This window comes from Canis lupus, chromosome 9 (genome assembly GCF_011100685.1).
Source record: "Canis lupus familiaris isolate Mischka breed German Shepherd chromosome 9, alternate assembly UU_Cfam_GSD_1.0, whole genome shotgun sequence".
NCBI classification, from domain to species: Eukaryota; Metazoa; Chordata; class Mammalia; order Carnivora; family Canidae; genus Canis; species Canis lupus.
In genome coordinates this window covers 12335716-12350862 of record NC_049230.1, presented here as the reverse complement: position 1 = coordinate 12350862, position 15147 = coordinate 12335716, and the positions used below count along the sequence as shown (strand labels likewise).

Genomic DNA, 15147 nt, shown 5'->3' with positions numbered 1-15147 from the left:
GCTGATTGGCTCGGCTTAAATGGCAGCTAAGTGGAGTCCATGCTTTAAAAGCAGTGCTCCCCAGAAACAGCTGGGCTCAGCAGTGGGCTCGTTAGCTAAAATGCTTATAATTAAAGGGTGATGGTATAGGGACCGAAACTCGGGCACTCTGGCCCTCACCATGCTGAGCATCCAGGAGACAGACCATAAACTTCTAGAGCCTGAGTACGAAGAAGAGCCGCTCTCTTCTGGCACATGTGGCTGTTTGGAAGAAGATTCTTAGGGTGGAGAGGGTGAAGCCCTGTTTCCAAGAAGGCACCTTTTTGAGCCTCTGCAGGTTGAAATGTCTCTTCTCTGCCCTGGTCACAGGTTTCCTCTTCTGCAGTTGGCACCATCACCTGCCCTGGTGGTGGTGCTGAAATCATTTGTTCCTCTTGCCTTCCATTGGCCAGGGACCTGCTTCCCCCTCTTCCACTCTCTTTATATACTTCCCCTAATTCTCTTCTTCTGCTTTGTATGGAAAAAGCAAGGGGCATAAAAACTGATTTCCATCAGGGTGGAGAGGGGAAGAGCAGAGGCTTCTAGGGGACACCTGAAGACAGTCTAGAGGTGATGGGGACCCCCTCTAGGACTCTTGAAGCCTTGCATGTGTCATAGTGAAGTCCATGGGGTGCTTGACTCCTACCCCCCAAGATTGTCAGGCAGAAGCGTGGAGCAGAGGCCACGCACCCTTTTAAAGTCCGTGGAGGTATTGCTGGTCAGGAGAAGGGCATGGACATTGTCCTGGGGCAGTCCTAGGGCAATGGAAGTTGGTTCAGTGTGCGGCCCAATCTGGGGGACCCCTCTGGTCACCCTCACCCCACAAAGAATATAAGGCAAGAGACAATATAAGGGGATCTTCATTGTGCCTTAGGAACCACCTGGCGTGCCCCATGGCCAGGGAGTACCAAGTGGTGGGGTAGTGTGTTCCAGAATGTTCCCCACATCTTCCCTGCTTCAGTAGATCATGTGACTTCACAGGACTTTAGGAAATGGACTATCAGGAAGTTTGGCTCCTCTAGATGGGGTGGGAGGGTGGGTTGCTGAGTTTAGGACACCTGTTCTGGAGTCCAGCAGTGGCTCAAATCTGGATCCTGGGCCTACTTTGTGAATTCAGGATGAAGTTGGATTATATGTCCACATACCCAGGGGTGGGCAGCCTTGTTTTGGAATCAATCCCCTGCTGTGGAATCTGGTTATTGGTCAGGCCAGCCATCTTATTGGTGATCCCAAGGTGAAAACATTGAGTTTTGGTTAAATATGCTCCAGGTGGTTCAGTAAGTTTCTAGACTTGGAACCTTCTATCCTACTTGGCCTTTGAGGGTCCAGTCAAGGGAGCAGGAGGCTGTCTGGGAGGCTCAGCCTGCACTCGTCCAACTGCTGTGCTGCGTCTGGTCCTCTGGGCCTTTCTATGGGACAGGACTCACCCGTGTGTGTATATGTACCTCCTGTAGATATGTTTTTTTAAAAGGTTTATTTATTTATTTATTTTTAGAGAGAGAGAACACAGGAACAGGGAGAGGGGGAGGAACAGAGAATCTTTCAAGCAGAGCAGCCCGATGCAGGGCTTGATCCTACAACCCACAGGATCACGATCTGAGCCAAAACCAAGAGTCTGGTGCTTAACCGACTGAGCCACCCAGGCGCTCCCCTGCTTTAGATATTGATCCCTTTTCTCCCCCTGTATCCTCCATACAATTAGATCCTTTATGTCTAATTCCTAGCCAAGGTTTGGCTGACATGCCTCCTGGATGTAGTGACCTGCCATGATCTGTATCATCCCCACAGTGGCCCTGTGACCTGGCCTAGGTCAACAGATTTCTGGAAAATGCAGCCACTTGGAATTCTAGGGCATTACAGATGAGGACCTAGAGGTCAACCAGTTACCCCCAGCTACTCCCAGGTATTTTTAGGCATATGAGCCAAAGATGTTTTTCTTCCCTCTGCCCTGTGATGAACAAAACACCAGGAAGAAGGAAATAACCAAATACCTAATTTCAATATTTACAGCCTCCAAGTATGATTCAGCATAGGAATGTTGGAACCCTGAGGCTTTTGTCAATAAGGGACCTCCAGAAGGGGCACCAGTGGGAAATAGTGACACCTTGACCATTGAACTGCTTTCAAGCACAAAATTCTTTAAAAAAAAAAAAAGGTCATAGCTACTTCAGGTCCTTTTTTAGTGAAGACTAGCTGGGGTGGAGGCTTTTCTTACCTCAACCACTTCCCCTTTTTTTTTTTTTTTTATTAAATATGATGAAGGAGGAGGGTTCATCTTGCCTTCAGGTGTTTGCTCAAAGGTCACCATCACAGCGAGGACTTCATTGGTACTCCCTCCCCCACCCCACCCTTGAAAAACTGGAGCTCCTCACCTCCCACACCATCCTTTCTTCCCATGTCCTGCCCTGTATTTTGTCCTAGCGCTTGGCACTTTCTAACACGCTGTAGACTTGGCTTTTACATTTTCTGCTTATTGCCTACCGCCTGTTAGAATGGAAGCCCTGTGAGGGTGGTCGTCTCCATTTTTACCCCCTGCCTTCACTGCTGTCTTGCCCAGTGCCTGAAACAGGGTCTGGCACATAGTAGGTATGCAAATATTTGAAATTGTACGGAGTGCCATGTAGTTGGGGCTTTGTCTTTATGCCCACGTTGGTCACGTGTCCTTGGGAATTCCTTAGTCTGGGGGTGGTAGGGTTTGGAGCTGAGGGAGGAAAGGCACCCAAAGATAGTCCTGTGGTGGTGATTTATAGAAGGAAGACTTTTGGAAGCAATCAGGGGCTTGACTGTTGGAGAATTAGGCACATTTTCATCACTGCCTGGCTCGGCTCTCTGGCTGTGGTCCCTCTTCCTACAGTATTTTTCCCTGGTGTGCTCCACAAGGCCCTGATCTGAAGCAGTACAGCGGACTGTAAGGAGGACCAAAGGGGCCTCAGATTGTCCTGCTTGGGCCCCTGTGAGATGAAATAGGGGAGTCTTCATTTTGGGCTGGCTAGAGTGTAACCTGTTCTAATGCAGAGCTTGTGAGGGGAGCTTGTAAAGCTCCAAGTTGTCCACCCTGAATCTGAGAGGGAGCCCCAGTTTACAGAGGTGATGGGCAGGGGGTTTGGCAGGTTGATCTTGGATTGATCATTCCCCTTGGGAAGAGCCATGGGGCCCAGGACCGGGATACACTTGCAGGGAGGCATGTGATGGTCCTGTCCATTGGTGGGATCTCAGGATAGCTTGTGAGTTAGTCCACGTGCTGGAAGCGTCCTCACGAGCCTGTGGGTTCTGTCTTTGCCCTTCCCTCAGAGATGGAATCCCTCCTTACCGTGTGGGGAGTAAGAAACAGCTCCAGAGAGAAATGCATCGCAGTGTGAAGGCCAATGGCCAAGTGTCTCTACCTCATTTCCCGGTGAGTATAGCCTGGAGGGGAAAGGCGGATATTTTCAGCCATGTTGAGTCTTGAAGAAAAGGGGTGGGAGGTGGAGGAGGGGTTAGGTTTCTGGTAAGAGGAGGAGCAGTGGCTGGGTCTGCCAGGGTGAAGGGAAGGAAGGGGGAAGCAGGCAAGAGGTGTTCCATGGTTCCTTGGGGTCTGATGCCGGGCAGAGTGAAGCTCAAGATGACCTACTTGAACCTCTACATTTTCTCAGTTCGAAAAAAAATTCTGCATGAGAAACCAGAGCGGTTCTTTTCCAGAAACCAAGAAAGGGTGGCAATTAAACCATGTTTCTGGTTGGGTTCCCACTGGAATGGAAGCCTCCTGAGGGCAGGGAGGCTTTTCTGTTAGATGCCCCGTCTGCAGAGTCTGGAACAGTGGCCTGCACGTAACAGGTGCTTACTAAGACTCAATTGAGCCGGTGAATGAGGAGGCTGAAGGAAGCTCTGCCTCCTGCAGAAGGGAAATTATATCCCTGGACATTTCTCCGGGTGACTTCTGAAGCCCTGGAGGGCAGCTGTCCCGTCTTGCCTGTTTCCAACCCCAGAACTTGGCTTCATCCTTGCTGTTGCATCTGCACCTAATGAATGCTGAATGGATGAAGGGTTTGGAGGTTAGGATCTCACGAACAGCTTCTCCCTGTGATTGACAAGAGAGGCCAGCATGGCATGGAGGGCCTTTCTTGGTACCTCCCCTTACGTTTCCAAGTCTCGGGAGGGCGGCCAGCGTGTGGCTCCCATAAAACTCAGCAGAGCCTCCTTGCCTGCGTTGTAGGAGCTCTGCTTCTTGCAATACCCTGATATCCAAGATTGCAAGAAGCCTGTCGATTAGGGAGGGGAAGAGTGCGCCCAGCTTCGAGTGGCGTCTCTTCCTGAATCCTTCCTGCCAGCTCCCGAGTATTCAATTAGTCCATCAGTGATGCCACATTCAGAAAATTAACACGTCGACCTGCTAATCCCATGTTGCGTTAGTGCATGGGTGGTTGTTGCTAGAGTAGCTCCCCGCCGAGAGCCCCTGACACCGTCCAGGGCAGACTTACCTGGGTCCTAAAATCGAGCCTGTCACCATGCTTTCCTGGGGCCTTCAGCATCCGCCTTCCTCCATAACATCACCCCAACAAATACAACAGTGTGGATGATAGACTTTTTTGGCAGGGCTGTGGGGGTGCTGGGGAGAGGAGTATGTGCGTGAATAAAAGTTCTGCGCAAGCTTGTAAATTAGATGATCCTGTCCTGGGGTGTGCAAATCAACTTTCTCCATAGGGCAGTGCTTTGATGGGGGCCGCGCCGAGCCGGTGTGAGAGCAGCCGGCTCCTCTGGGGGGTGTGTTGGGGGGGGTGGACCTTCTCTCCTCCCTCTGCGCCCCTGCACTTCCGAGGCTAAGTGGGTGCCGGGGGCCAGGGGGAGGCCAGCCCAGCTGCAGGGGGAGTACGGGCCTTCACGGGTTGGCTTTCTGCCACCCCCCCAGCCCCCCAACCCCCCAACCCTAGAGGGGAGGGCAGAGCAAGAGGGAAATTGAGGAAGGAGGAAGCAGACAGCCGAGGGGAGGGGGTGGCGGGGGGGGGACAGGAGGACAGAGCGCCGGGGCAGTGGGAGTCCTCTGTTTGCTGCTTTTGGCAGGCACCCTCGATGCCTTTTTATATTCTGTACTTGATTTGGAGATGTTCCCCGTTCCCTTGATAGATGAGCTTCAGGCAGCCAAGCTCAGCGGTGCTCTGCTGCTAGCCCGCAGCATCTTCCTTCATTTTCTGTACAAAGAGCCGGGGAGGAGGGGTGGAGAGAGCCGGGGAGATCTAGGACAGTGTTGAGACAACACCACCTCAAAGGTGCGCAGTGTGTGGCCACGAAATAAATTACCACTTCTTCTGATCCGGCCGTGTGACTCCCTTTTTTCCCCTCTTCTTCCCCCACCCCCACCTCCCTTCCAATCTTATTATTATTATTATTATTTTTATTTTTTTTTTAAATTTCCAGCTCCCTTTCTGTTTAGGCTCTACTTTTTTTATTCCTTGAGTTGAGCTGGTGCCTCTCCCCTCCCACCTCAGAGGGCTGCCTTTTTTTTTTTTTTTTTTTTGATGTTTGACAACAGTCTTTGAAGATTTTCTACTTCAGAGTAGCTACTGATGGGCTGGTTGTACTACAGAGAGAACAAGCGGGGCCTCTCGGAGTGCGACCAACTGCTCCTGCCCAAGGCAAACGCTGGTGGGGACCATGGCTCTCCATGAGGCCGCGGCGCCGGCGCATAAAGCTCCCGAGCAGCCCGGGCGCCGCGCCCGCGCTCTCCGCCCGCGCAGCCGTGGCCGTGGCCGTGGCCGTCGGGCCCGGGAAGCTCCGGCGGGTGCCCCGTGCTGGCCCGCTGAACGCGGCGTCGTGTCTTCCCTCCCCGTGCCCCGTAGAGAACCCACCGCCTGCCCAAGGAGATGACCCCCGTGGAGCCCGCCACCTTCGCGGCCGAGCTCATCTCCAGGCTGGAGAAGCTGAAGCTGGAGCTGGAGAGCCGCCACAGCCTGGAGGAGCGCCTGCAGCAGATCCGAGAGGTAGTGCCGCCCCTCCCCGGGACCCCCACCCCCGGCCACCCAGGCCAGGCCCTCCTGCTTACCGGCCCGCGCCCCCTTCTGCTGCCCGCCCCTCCAGGATGAAGAGAAGGAGGCTTCCGAGCTAGCGCTGAGCTCCAGAGAAGGGGGGCCCACCCCGCACCCCCTCTCCCTCCTGCCCTCCGGCAGCTATGAGGAGGACCCGCAGACCATTCTGGACGACCACCTGTCCAGGGTCCTCAAGACCCCGGGCTGCCAGTCGCCGGGTGTGGGCCGCTACAGCCCCCGCTCCCGTTCCCCCGACCACCACCACCACCACCACCAGCAGTACCACCCCCTGCTCCCGCCCGGGGGCAAGTTGCCCCCCATGGCAGCCTCGCAGGCTGGTTGCCCCCTCCTTGGAGCCAAGGGCTTCGTGACCAAGCAGACGACGAAGCATGTCCACCACCACTACATCCACCACCACGCCCTCCCCAAGACCAAGGAGGAGATCGAGGCAGAGGCGGCACAGAGGGTGCGCTGCTTCTGCCCCGGGGGCACCGAGTATTACTGCTACTCAAAGTGTAGGAGCCACCCCAAGGCTCTGGAGCCCGTGCAGGCGGAGCAGTTCAGGTAAGTGCTGGGCAGACTGGAGTGTCCCTGTGGGGGTCTCTCTCTCTCTCTCTCTCTCTCTCTCTCTCTCTCTCTCTCTCTCCCCCCCCCCCCCCCAGAGCCCGGGGCAGGTGTGAGGTGGGGGCCAGAGGTCACAGGCACTTAGCTTCCAGGAGGGAGGTGCACGGTGGGGCGGGGCAGGGGGAGCAGGTGCATGGGTCTTCCGTGTCACCCTGCCACTCGCTGAACCGGCCGATTGGAGGAGTCCCAGAGATGTAACGGGGCCTCTGGGACGGGTGTGGGTCTTGGTTCCCTGCAGCAGCAGCAGAGGCAGTACCCTGCCCAAACGAAATGGGAAAAGCGTGGAGCCGGGCCTGGCCCTGCCCGCCAGGGAAGGAGGGGCCCCAGGCGGAGCTGGGGTCCTGCAACTTCCCGGGGAGGAAGGAGACAGGTCGCAGGATGTCTGGCAGTGGATGCTGGAGAGTGAGCGGCAGAGCAAGCCCAAGCCCCCTAGGTAAACACCACCACCGCCGCGGCCAGGGTCACGGGCAGTCTCCACGGAGGTATTGTGGGGTTGGCTATTTTTGCAGTCGGCCGAAAGCAAATGTGACTGTTTGCTCCTGCCGTCTTAATATTAAACGGTGGACTGAGCAGACCACAAAAATGCCATGTTTTGGCAACGCCCCCTGTCCGTGTGATGGTAGGGTCATTTTTTTTCTCTTCTCTTTGAAGGCAGGATAGAGAAGTTTCTACTGAGGTCACATTTTCCAGTTTTTCTAACCCAGTTTCTTTCCTTCTGCTTTCTCTCTTGCTCCATGTTCAGTGCCCAAAGCACAAAGAAGGCTTACCCCTTGGAGTCGGCCCGTGCGTCCCCAGCCGAGCGAGCTGGCCGGCACCACCTGCTGGGGGGTAGCAACGGGCACCCCCGTGCCGCCCCCCGAGCCCACCCGTTCACCCAGGACCCCGCCATGCCTCCCCTGACCCCGCCCAACACGCTGGCACAGCTGGAGGAGGCCTGCCGCCGGCTGGCCGAGGTGTCCAAGCCCCCAAAGCAGCGGTGAGTAGCAGCAGCACAGCACAGACGGGAAGGCAGAGGTTGGGTCTGGAGGGGGAGCCCTGGCCTGTAGCACAAGGGAAGGGGCCCTCTTGGCCTGCATCTCAGTTGCTCCTCAGGGAGGAGGGATGGCTTCTGGCCACATACCGGTCTCCTTCCCACCTGCTAGAAATTGTTCCTTTAACTTCTGTTTGCTCTGAAGAGCTGTCCAGGATCTGTCCGTTAGGCAGGTCAGGCCCAGAAAGAGGATGAATTGTGGTAGTTCCTTACAAATCCCATCCCTGACAAATGCCCCCATCACCATCACGCAGGGCTGGCACATAAGAAGCCACGGCTGATGGAGAATCTAGAGCCTCAGCCCTTTGTCTGGGCTGGTGTCATCCTGCCCCATTCTGGGCTCCCCGGGGGCTCAGGATGGCGTTCCCCGGGGATGGAAGTCGGGCCTACAGCTCGGGCCTGCAGAGGACAGCTTTCCCGTCTGCTCCCCGCTTGCCCGGGGACAGCAGGCTCATTCTCGGTCCTCTGCTCCGACTCTGTCCTCAGGTGCTGTGCAGCCAGTCAGCAGAGGGACAGGAACCACTCGGCCACTGGTCAGACAGGAGCCACGCCCTTCTCCAACCCAGGCCTGGCTTCAGAAGAGTGAGTGTCTTCACCTGACGTGGCTGAGGGCCCCCGAGGGGGCGTGTGTTTCAGGGTCTTGACTCCCTGGCATTGAGATTTTGGAGAACTTTTTCTAGCATATAAAATCACCTTGGTTTTAACAGTAGCAACACGGGCTGGTGAATGCAGATGTGGCCATAAATTAGGACCTTGAAAACCCTGCCTGTACGGGGCAACGTGTTGTGACTCGTACACAGGCGTTGTTCCCTGAAGTGACGGGTGGCTCGGGGTGCCTGGGCACACACTGAGCAGAAGCGGAGACGTGAAGCCATTAGCACATGGATTAGAGGGGTCCCCAGGCCCGGATGCAAAAGTTGCCCTCACTCAGCTTGCACGCTACTGGGTCGGAAATGTCTCGTCGCAGGGAGCCAGAAGATGATTCTCCACCATCGCAGACATAGAGAACAGTTATTGTTTTGCTTGGGGGTAATGGAGTGTCTTCACCAGTTGTGCCATGATTCTTCCCATAAGTTTACATTCCTGCCGACCAAGTAGCCTGGCTTCGTTTAATTATGGGAGGGTGCGTTCAGAAAGAAATGGGCCATGGGAGTCTAACATGGTCTAAATAATTGAAGTTTTCTTCCTTAGCTTGTTCATCTTGGGCAATGAGCCATGTTTGCAGCCCGTGAATGAGCCACCACCCTTTTCGTTGGTTGACCTTAGGTGTACCAGCTGTCCAGGCCTGCAGCTTTTTTTTTTTTTTTTGTAAAGCCACTCTGCAAACTTGAAGAATAAACGAGGGAGGTCAGAATGATAGGGCCGACCCTCCCAGTGGGCTCTGGCATCCATGCCGTCTCGGGAGCCGGTCTGGGTTTGCCTCTGCAGCATTCCCCAGTTGGGCTGAGTGAACCCACGTTCTCTGTGACAGCTTCCCTCCTCGTCTTCACTGGCAGGCACCCTGGTTGTGCTATCCTGAAAGAGACTATTCCGCACCCATCTTCCGGCCCCCCATTTGGTGGTCGTGAGGGGGACAGTAGCAGCCGTGTACAGCCCAAAGGACATTGTCCCTTCCTGGGTGCCCGGGGCTGTGTGCCACCGAGGCGGTGGCCCCTGTGATGGGGGGCCCTGCACCCAGGCCCCTTTGAGCATCTAGCTGCAGCCCTTTCCCTGCGGAGAACGTGTTCGAGAGCCCGTGCTTGTGCGTGTGTGCGTCGTGTGTGCACTTGCTGCCTGCAAATGCTAAAACTTGTTGCATTCCATCTTATTTCTCAGTCACAAAGAGCCAAAGAAGCTGGCGGGGGTCCACGCGCTCCAGGCCAGCGAGTTGGTCGTCACATACTTTTTCTGTGGAGAAGAAATTCCATACAGGAGGATGCTGAAGGCTCAGAGCTTGACCCTGGGCCACTTTAAAGAGCAGCTCAGCAAAAAGGGAAATTATAGGTAAGAGCCCTGCGGCTTCTCGCTGCTCCAGAGTTTGTTTGCTCAGAAGCAAGAGCCAGAGTCGCGTCGCTGGCCTGGCGGACCCGGGAGGGGCTCAGGAGGCGCTCGGGGCAGCCGTGGGGCTGCCTGGCGCTTGTGCTCCTTCTCATTTCCTCTCTCCCCTCACCACTGACAGAAATAACACAGCAGCAGCAGCAGGGAGGCCCTGGGAGGGCTCTGTGGGGACCTGGATGGGCTTTTTCTACCAGGTGAATGAGACTCTGAGGGCACAGAGCTCGGCCAGGAGAGCTGGGCTGGGGCCATCTTGCAGAGGCCCTTCCCAAAAGGGAGAGGGCCGTATGTGTGTCGGGGAGGGACAGACAGACGATGAGGAAGCTCGGGTGTAGGAGAGATCGTCCACACAGCCAGCGTGGGGAAGGGCAGAGGCCACTGCCTGGAAGCAGAGACCGCCTCTCCTCCCTCGCCCGCAGCCCTCCTGCCCACAGAACTGCCTCGCCGTGGTGAACGGCTCACGTGAAGCCGGAGAGCTCTTCTATCCGTAGCAGAGGAGGATGGGCACTCACCTCCCTCCAGCCCCCCTTCCCCTTCTGGGGGCCTTCGAGGGCCCCAGAGAGGACTCAAGAGCAGGGCCCATTCCTGGGTTCCCTTCTCCTTAATGGGGGGTGGGTGATGACCCCACCTCCGTTCATCTAGAGTCGTCACTGCCCCTTCTCCGTGGCCATCGTCCCAAGGGAATACGTGGGCAGGCCAGGGGCATCAAGGTGCTGGGCACACACTTCAGGGAGGGGTCCAGTATGTGCTCAGAAGGTGCCAGCCCATCCCACCGGGAGCCGGAGGTGGGCGTGGAGAAGCTGCTTGGCACTCAGCCCCCGGCCAGGAGGGCACCAGCTTCCGGAGCCCCTGGTCCTGGCAGCTGCTTGGGGGCAGGGGCCCAGAGGGATTCCTTTTGCTGGGAAACGATGGGGTTCGGGGCTGAGGATCCTGTAAGGGACTGAGGAGAGCTGGGTGTGGAGCTGGGCTCTAGATCTTTCCATCTGACACCAGGGCAGAGACAATTCAGGAAAATGTATCCAAGGGATTGGGGAGCAGGCCTGGCTGCTGCTTCTTCCTCTTCTTCCTCTTTTTCTTTTTTTTTTTATCTTGAACAGACACAAGGTGAAACTAATTACACAAGTGTGCCCCTCCAGGGATTCATTTTGATCTCAGCTCTGACTCGGCTGGACTTTGAGTGGAACTGCAGGTGACCTTCAGGGGAGCAGGGCCATGGAGCGCCGAGCAGAGGCTACCGGGGAGGCTTCGCGCTCAGCCACTCCGGCCACATCTGGCTCTGATTTTTTTTTTTTTTTTCCTAAGGCGCACTTAATAAGCCTGGCTTTGAAGCCCCGGCCTCCCTTTTAACGCACAAAGACTTGCACAAATGGTTGACTCTCAAATTCTTTACTGATTGGATCAGGCTGTGGCCAGACCCTTCCCGGCCGCCTTATCTCCCTGGCCTGGCTCTCCGGCCGGAGCTGGACCCCTTGCCCTCCTGGCTCGTGGAGGCACCGGGTGCCCTGCCTGGCCCTCCCAGCAGGGGTGGTGCTCCCGTCCTGCAGCGCCCCCCCCCCACCCTCCCAATAAAAAGCCCGGCGAGGATGGGGCCGCCGAGTGGGGGGACCTGGGCTGCACTGAGTAATCTCAACATGGCAGAGGTTCAAAAGGAGAACAGTCTCTCCAGACGTGCCAGACGCTATTGGTGCCAGATGTCAGAAGAAAGCAAAGTTTGCCACATAAAGCATGTTGCAGTGGAAAAGCCCGTTTCTTGGAGAAGACGAGGGCAGCACAAGTGCGTTTGAAGTCCTGGGGCCGGGGCCTGGGGAATGTGGCCTCTCCCCTCCCTGGAAGAGGTTACAGTTCTGTAAAAGGTCACTGCGTGTTGGCTCAGAGGTGCCACGAAAGCCCCACTCGTTAGAGCCGAAGGGTCCCCGCTGGGGACCAGGGGACACGGTGGAGGGTGGCATCAGAACCGTGGCCTTCCCCCCTCCACCGTGCGGGGCCCCTGTGTGCAGTACCCCCCGCCCCCGGGCTCTCCCAAGCGCCCCGCTCCATAGGAAGCGTCCTGCGCGCTGCCCGGGCCCAGCCTGCCGCTCGCCCCGGCGCTGTGGCCCAGCTGGGACCGCTAACAACCAGGAACCTTGACTAAACCCAGCTGGTTCACTTTATTTAGCCTTATCTCCTGTGAAAGTATTTGGCTTGCTTTCATCACAGAGCAAAGAAGTTGAGCTCTCTAACCGAGGGGAATTCTCTTTTTTTTTTTTTTCCCCTCCTTTTTCTTTTAAATGAAAAGACAGGAACAAAAAACAACTGTAACCCTGAGACCCAAGTCCACTTTTTTTAAAGAGCTGTCCCCCTACCCCCCAGAGGACCGTGACCCTCCCTCCCCAAGGGGCCTTCTTGGCTGGAGGTGACCACTTGCAGGGGCGCGTTTAATCGGTCTGAGGAGTCTCCCTGGCCGGGCCCGGGGACACAAGGGGCTGGGGACAGCAGTTGTTTTCTGAATGTGGCTCTCCTGAGAGAGGCTGGTCATTTGCGTCCACACAATTAGTCTTAGAAGAAAGAAGGGGGTTGGGGTGGGTAAAAGGAACCTTTAATCAACCGGCATAATAGAAGAGTCTAGTGTTTGACCCTGGAGAGGGGTGCGGTGGGCTGGGGGCGGGGCAGGAGGGACACAGAAGAGGGGACCAAGGAAGCAAGGTGGGGCTGGCCGCCGCCGGCAGTGGCCACCGAGGGGAGTATCCTGTGGGTGCTGGAGGGTGGAGAGGACAGGAGGTGTCAGCCTTCCATGGACTTCTGCAGGTTCGGGATGGCTGGGTCTGGGGCCTCTTTAAGGGGGCGCCCCTGCTTGGCTGCTGCTGCTGCTGCTGCAAAGGGACCAGGCGTGTTTTGCCCCTCCCGCCCGCACCCCTCCCCAAAGGGGGAGAACGAAGCCGGCAGCTGTCCACCGCAGGGTGCGCCCTGCCCAGCACACGAGGGGGGTGGCAGCAGCACTCTGGGCCTAAGGGTGCAGGTGGGAGGCTGCCCCACCTGCCGCTCCCTGGGGCACCTCCCAGGTGACAAAACCCCGCCCCCCCCCCGCCCGATCGCACCCCCGGGCCGGCCCCGGCGACCGTGGTCCATGAGACGCGGGCAGCGGGTCACACGCACACCTGCAGCGGCAGCACCCTCCGGACCCCTGAGTGCTCAGCGGTGGCATCACCTTCCCATGAAGCAAAGCAGGAGACGCCGGCTAACCAAGACGCTCTTTGGGTTCTCCTTTTAAGGTATTACTTCAAGAAAGCAAGCGACGAGTTTGCCTGCGGAGCGGTGTTTGAGGAGATCTGGGACGATGAGGCGGTGCTCCCCATGTACGAAGGCAGGATTCTGGGGAAGGTGGAGAGGATCGACTGAGCCTCGGGGGTCGGGCCCCGGCGGACGCGGGGCCACCGCCCGCGCCACCAGCCTGGGCCATGACCGACCGCGACGAGACCTTTTGAAGGAAAACGAAACCAATGAAGAAGACAGAGTCTAGGGAAGACTTGGCCACTGGCCACGCGGGGAGGGCGGGGAGGGGGGAGGTTGGTTTTCATTATTCACGAGCTGGGTACTGAGATAAGAAAAGCCTGAACTATTTATTAAAAACATGACCACTCTTGGCTATTGATGATGCTGACTGTATTTGAGAGACTGCCATACATAATATATGACTGCCTAGGGATCTGAAATCCATAAACTAAGAGAAACTGTGTATAGCTTACCTGAACAGGAGTCCTTACTGCTATTTATTGAACAATTGATTCCCCCCAGCCCCCAGTTTATGGATATGCTGCTTTAAACACGGAAGGGGGAGAGGAGGGGAAGTTTTAATTGTCCTATCTATCCCAGCTTGGGAGTGGAGCGAGGGGCGCGTTAATGATTTCTTCGTTAAGAGGGGAATTATTATGCTTGGCCCTGCATTTCTCCGAGTGAGGATAGACTTGTTTAAATGGTGCCCTACCATTAACACACGCGAAATTGGTGCATTTTTTTTTTTTTTCCCTATGCTGCTCTGTTTTGTCTTAAAGGTCTTGAGGATTGATTTATGTTGCAACATCACCGCCATTTGGGGCCATCGTGTGGGACTGGATCCATCGTGAGGGTGGGAGGGGGGGAAGCCTCATTTGGAGGACCCCAGATTAACTCTAACTTCTCTTAACTCCCCACCAAGGCCCAGTGTCCAGTGCCCGAGGCCCCCTAGAACCTTGTAGTTCAACTCGTGCTTGTATCGAAACAACAGTTCCTTGGAGTGTTGGTTGGTTGGTTGATTTCATTTTTAAATTAGTCTTTGGACCACCACCATTCTGGAAACCACCACCACCCGCTTGCCCTGCAAAGAAGCGGACAGTTGTGGGAAGACCTAGCAGCACCCTTTCCTCCAGACACCTTCATTTTGACGTTCGGGTTTTTGTGTTAAGTTAATCTGTACATTCTGTTTGCCATTGTTACCTGTACTATACGTCTGTATATATTGTACGACAGAAGAGTATTAATCCACTATCTCTAGTGCTTGACTTGAAATCAGTACAGTACCTGTACCTGCACGGCGCCCCGCTCCGTGTGTCGCCCTATATTGAGGGCTCCAACTTTCCCTTGTTTTTTGAAAGGGGTTTATGTATAAATATATTTTATGCCTTTTTATTACAAGTCTTGTACTCAATGACTTTTGCCATGGCATTTTGTTCTACTTATACTGTAAATTATGCATTATAAAGAGTTCATTTAAGGAAAATTACTTGGTACAATAATTATTGTAATTAAGAGATGTAGCCTTTATTAAAATTTTATATTTTTCAAAACATTGGCCTCGTCTCTCAGTCCCCGCGTGGGAGCAGGGCAGAGGCTGCCCCTGTGTGTGAACACCTGTGCTTGATTTCACACCTTGCCTCAGCCTCTCTCTGACCCACCTCCACCTCTTCTCACCCAACCTGGCCCTGCCCTGACGTTTTCAAGAGCTCTCTCTCCAAAATCCCCTGGTTACCGGCTGAAGGTTTTCTTGTCCTCCAGCAGGCCCTAGACCACAGCCTCGCATGTCCCCTTCCCTAGACCACTTCTCTGCAGCCTCTCCCTCGCAGGCAGGACTCACCTGGCGAGGTAAGTCCAGGAGATAAGGAGTGGAGATGCGCGTTACTCCTAGGAGCACCGGGAGAAAATTTCCAGAAAACAGTGGGTAGATCGGGAGTGTCCAGTGGAGCTGAGGAGCCTTGAGCTTGGTGATAAGCAGCCACTGTCTCTGTGGCTATGTGATCTCTGCTGATGCCTTCGGCGAGGGTCTGGGCCAGAAAGGTGATAAGGAAAAAAACAGGTGGTTGAGCAAGAAAACTGCATGGTTTGCTGGACCGTTGACCTGGTGTGGCCACGGAAGTCGGCTGGCGGTCGTTGGCTCAACAAACTCGGGTCACCTCCCAGTGCGCTGAGCCCCGGGAGGCCGGGCTGTGTTTC

The 15147-nt window shown here is 55.6% G+C and overlaps 1 protein-coding gene across 7 annotated transcripts in view; it reads left to right on the top strand.

The window, feature by feature from the left end:
- AXIN2 (axin 2) overlaps positions 1-14506 on the top strand; it is a 31061-nt gene extending 16555 nt beyond the window's left edge. For 5 of the 7 annotated variants that reach the window (XM_038546794.1, XM_038546796.1, XM_038546797.1 and 2 more), the window contains 8 exons: positions 3310-3412; positions 5832-5972; positions 6070-6581; positions 6880-7074; positions 7384-7617; positions 8158-8253; positions 9487-9654; positions 12954-14499. In XM_038546794.1, coding sequence (XP_038402722.1) covers positions 3310-3412; positions 5832-5972; positions 6070-6581; positions 6880-7074; positions 7384-7617; positions 8158-8253; positions 9487-9654; positions 12954-13080 — 1576 coding nt within the window. In that variant the 3' untranslated portion in view covers positions 13081-14499. Of the gene's footprint in view, positions 1-3309; positions 3413-5831; positions 5973-6069; positions 6582-6879; positions 7075-7383; positions 7618-8157; positions 8254-9486; positions 9655-10802; positions 11480-12953 lie in introns of all 7 variants that reach the window. The other 2 variants (XR_005364289.1, XM_038546799.1) reach the window with 2 other exon arrangements.
- Positions 14507-15147: the final 641 nt, after the last annotated feature.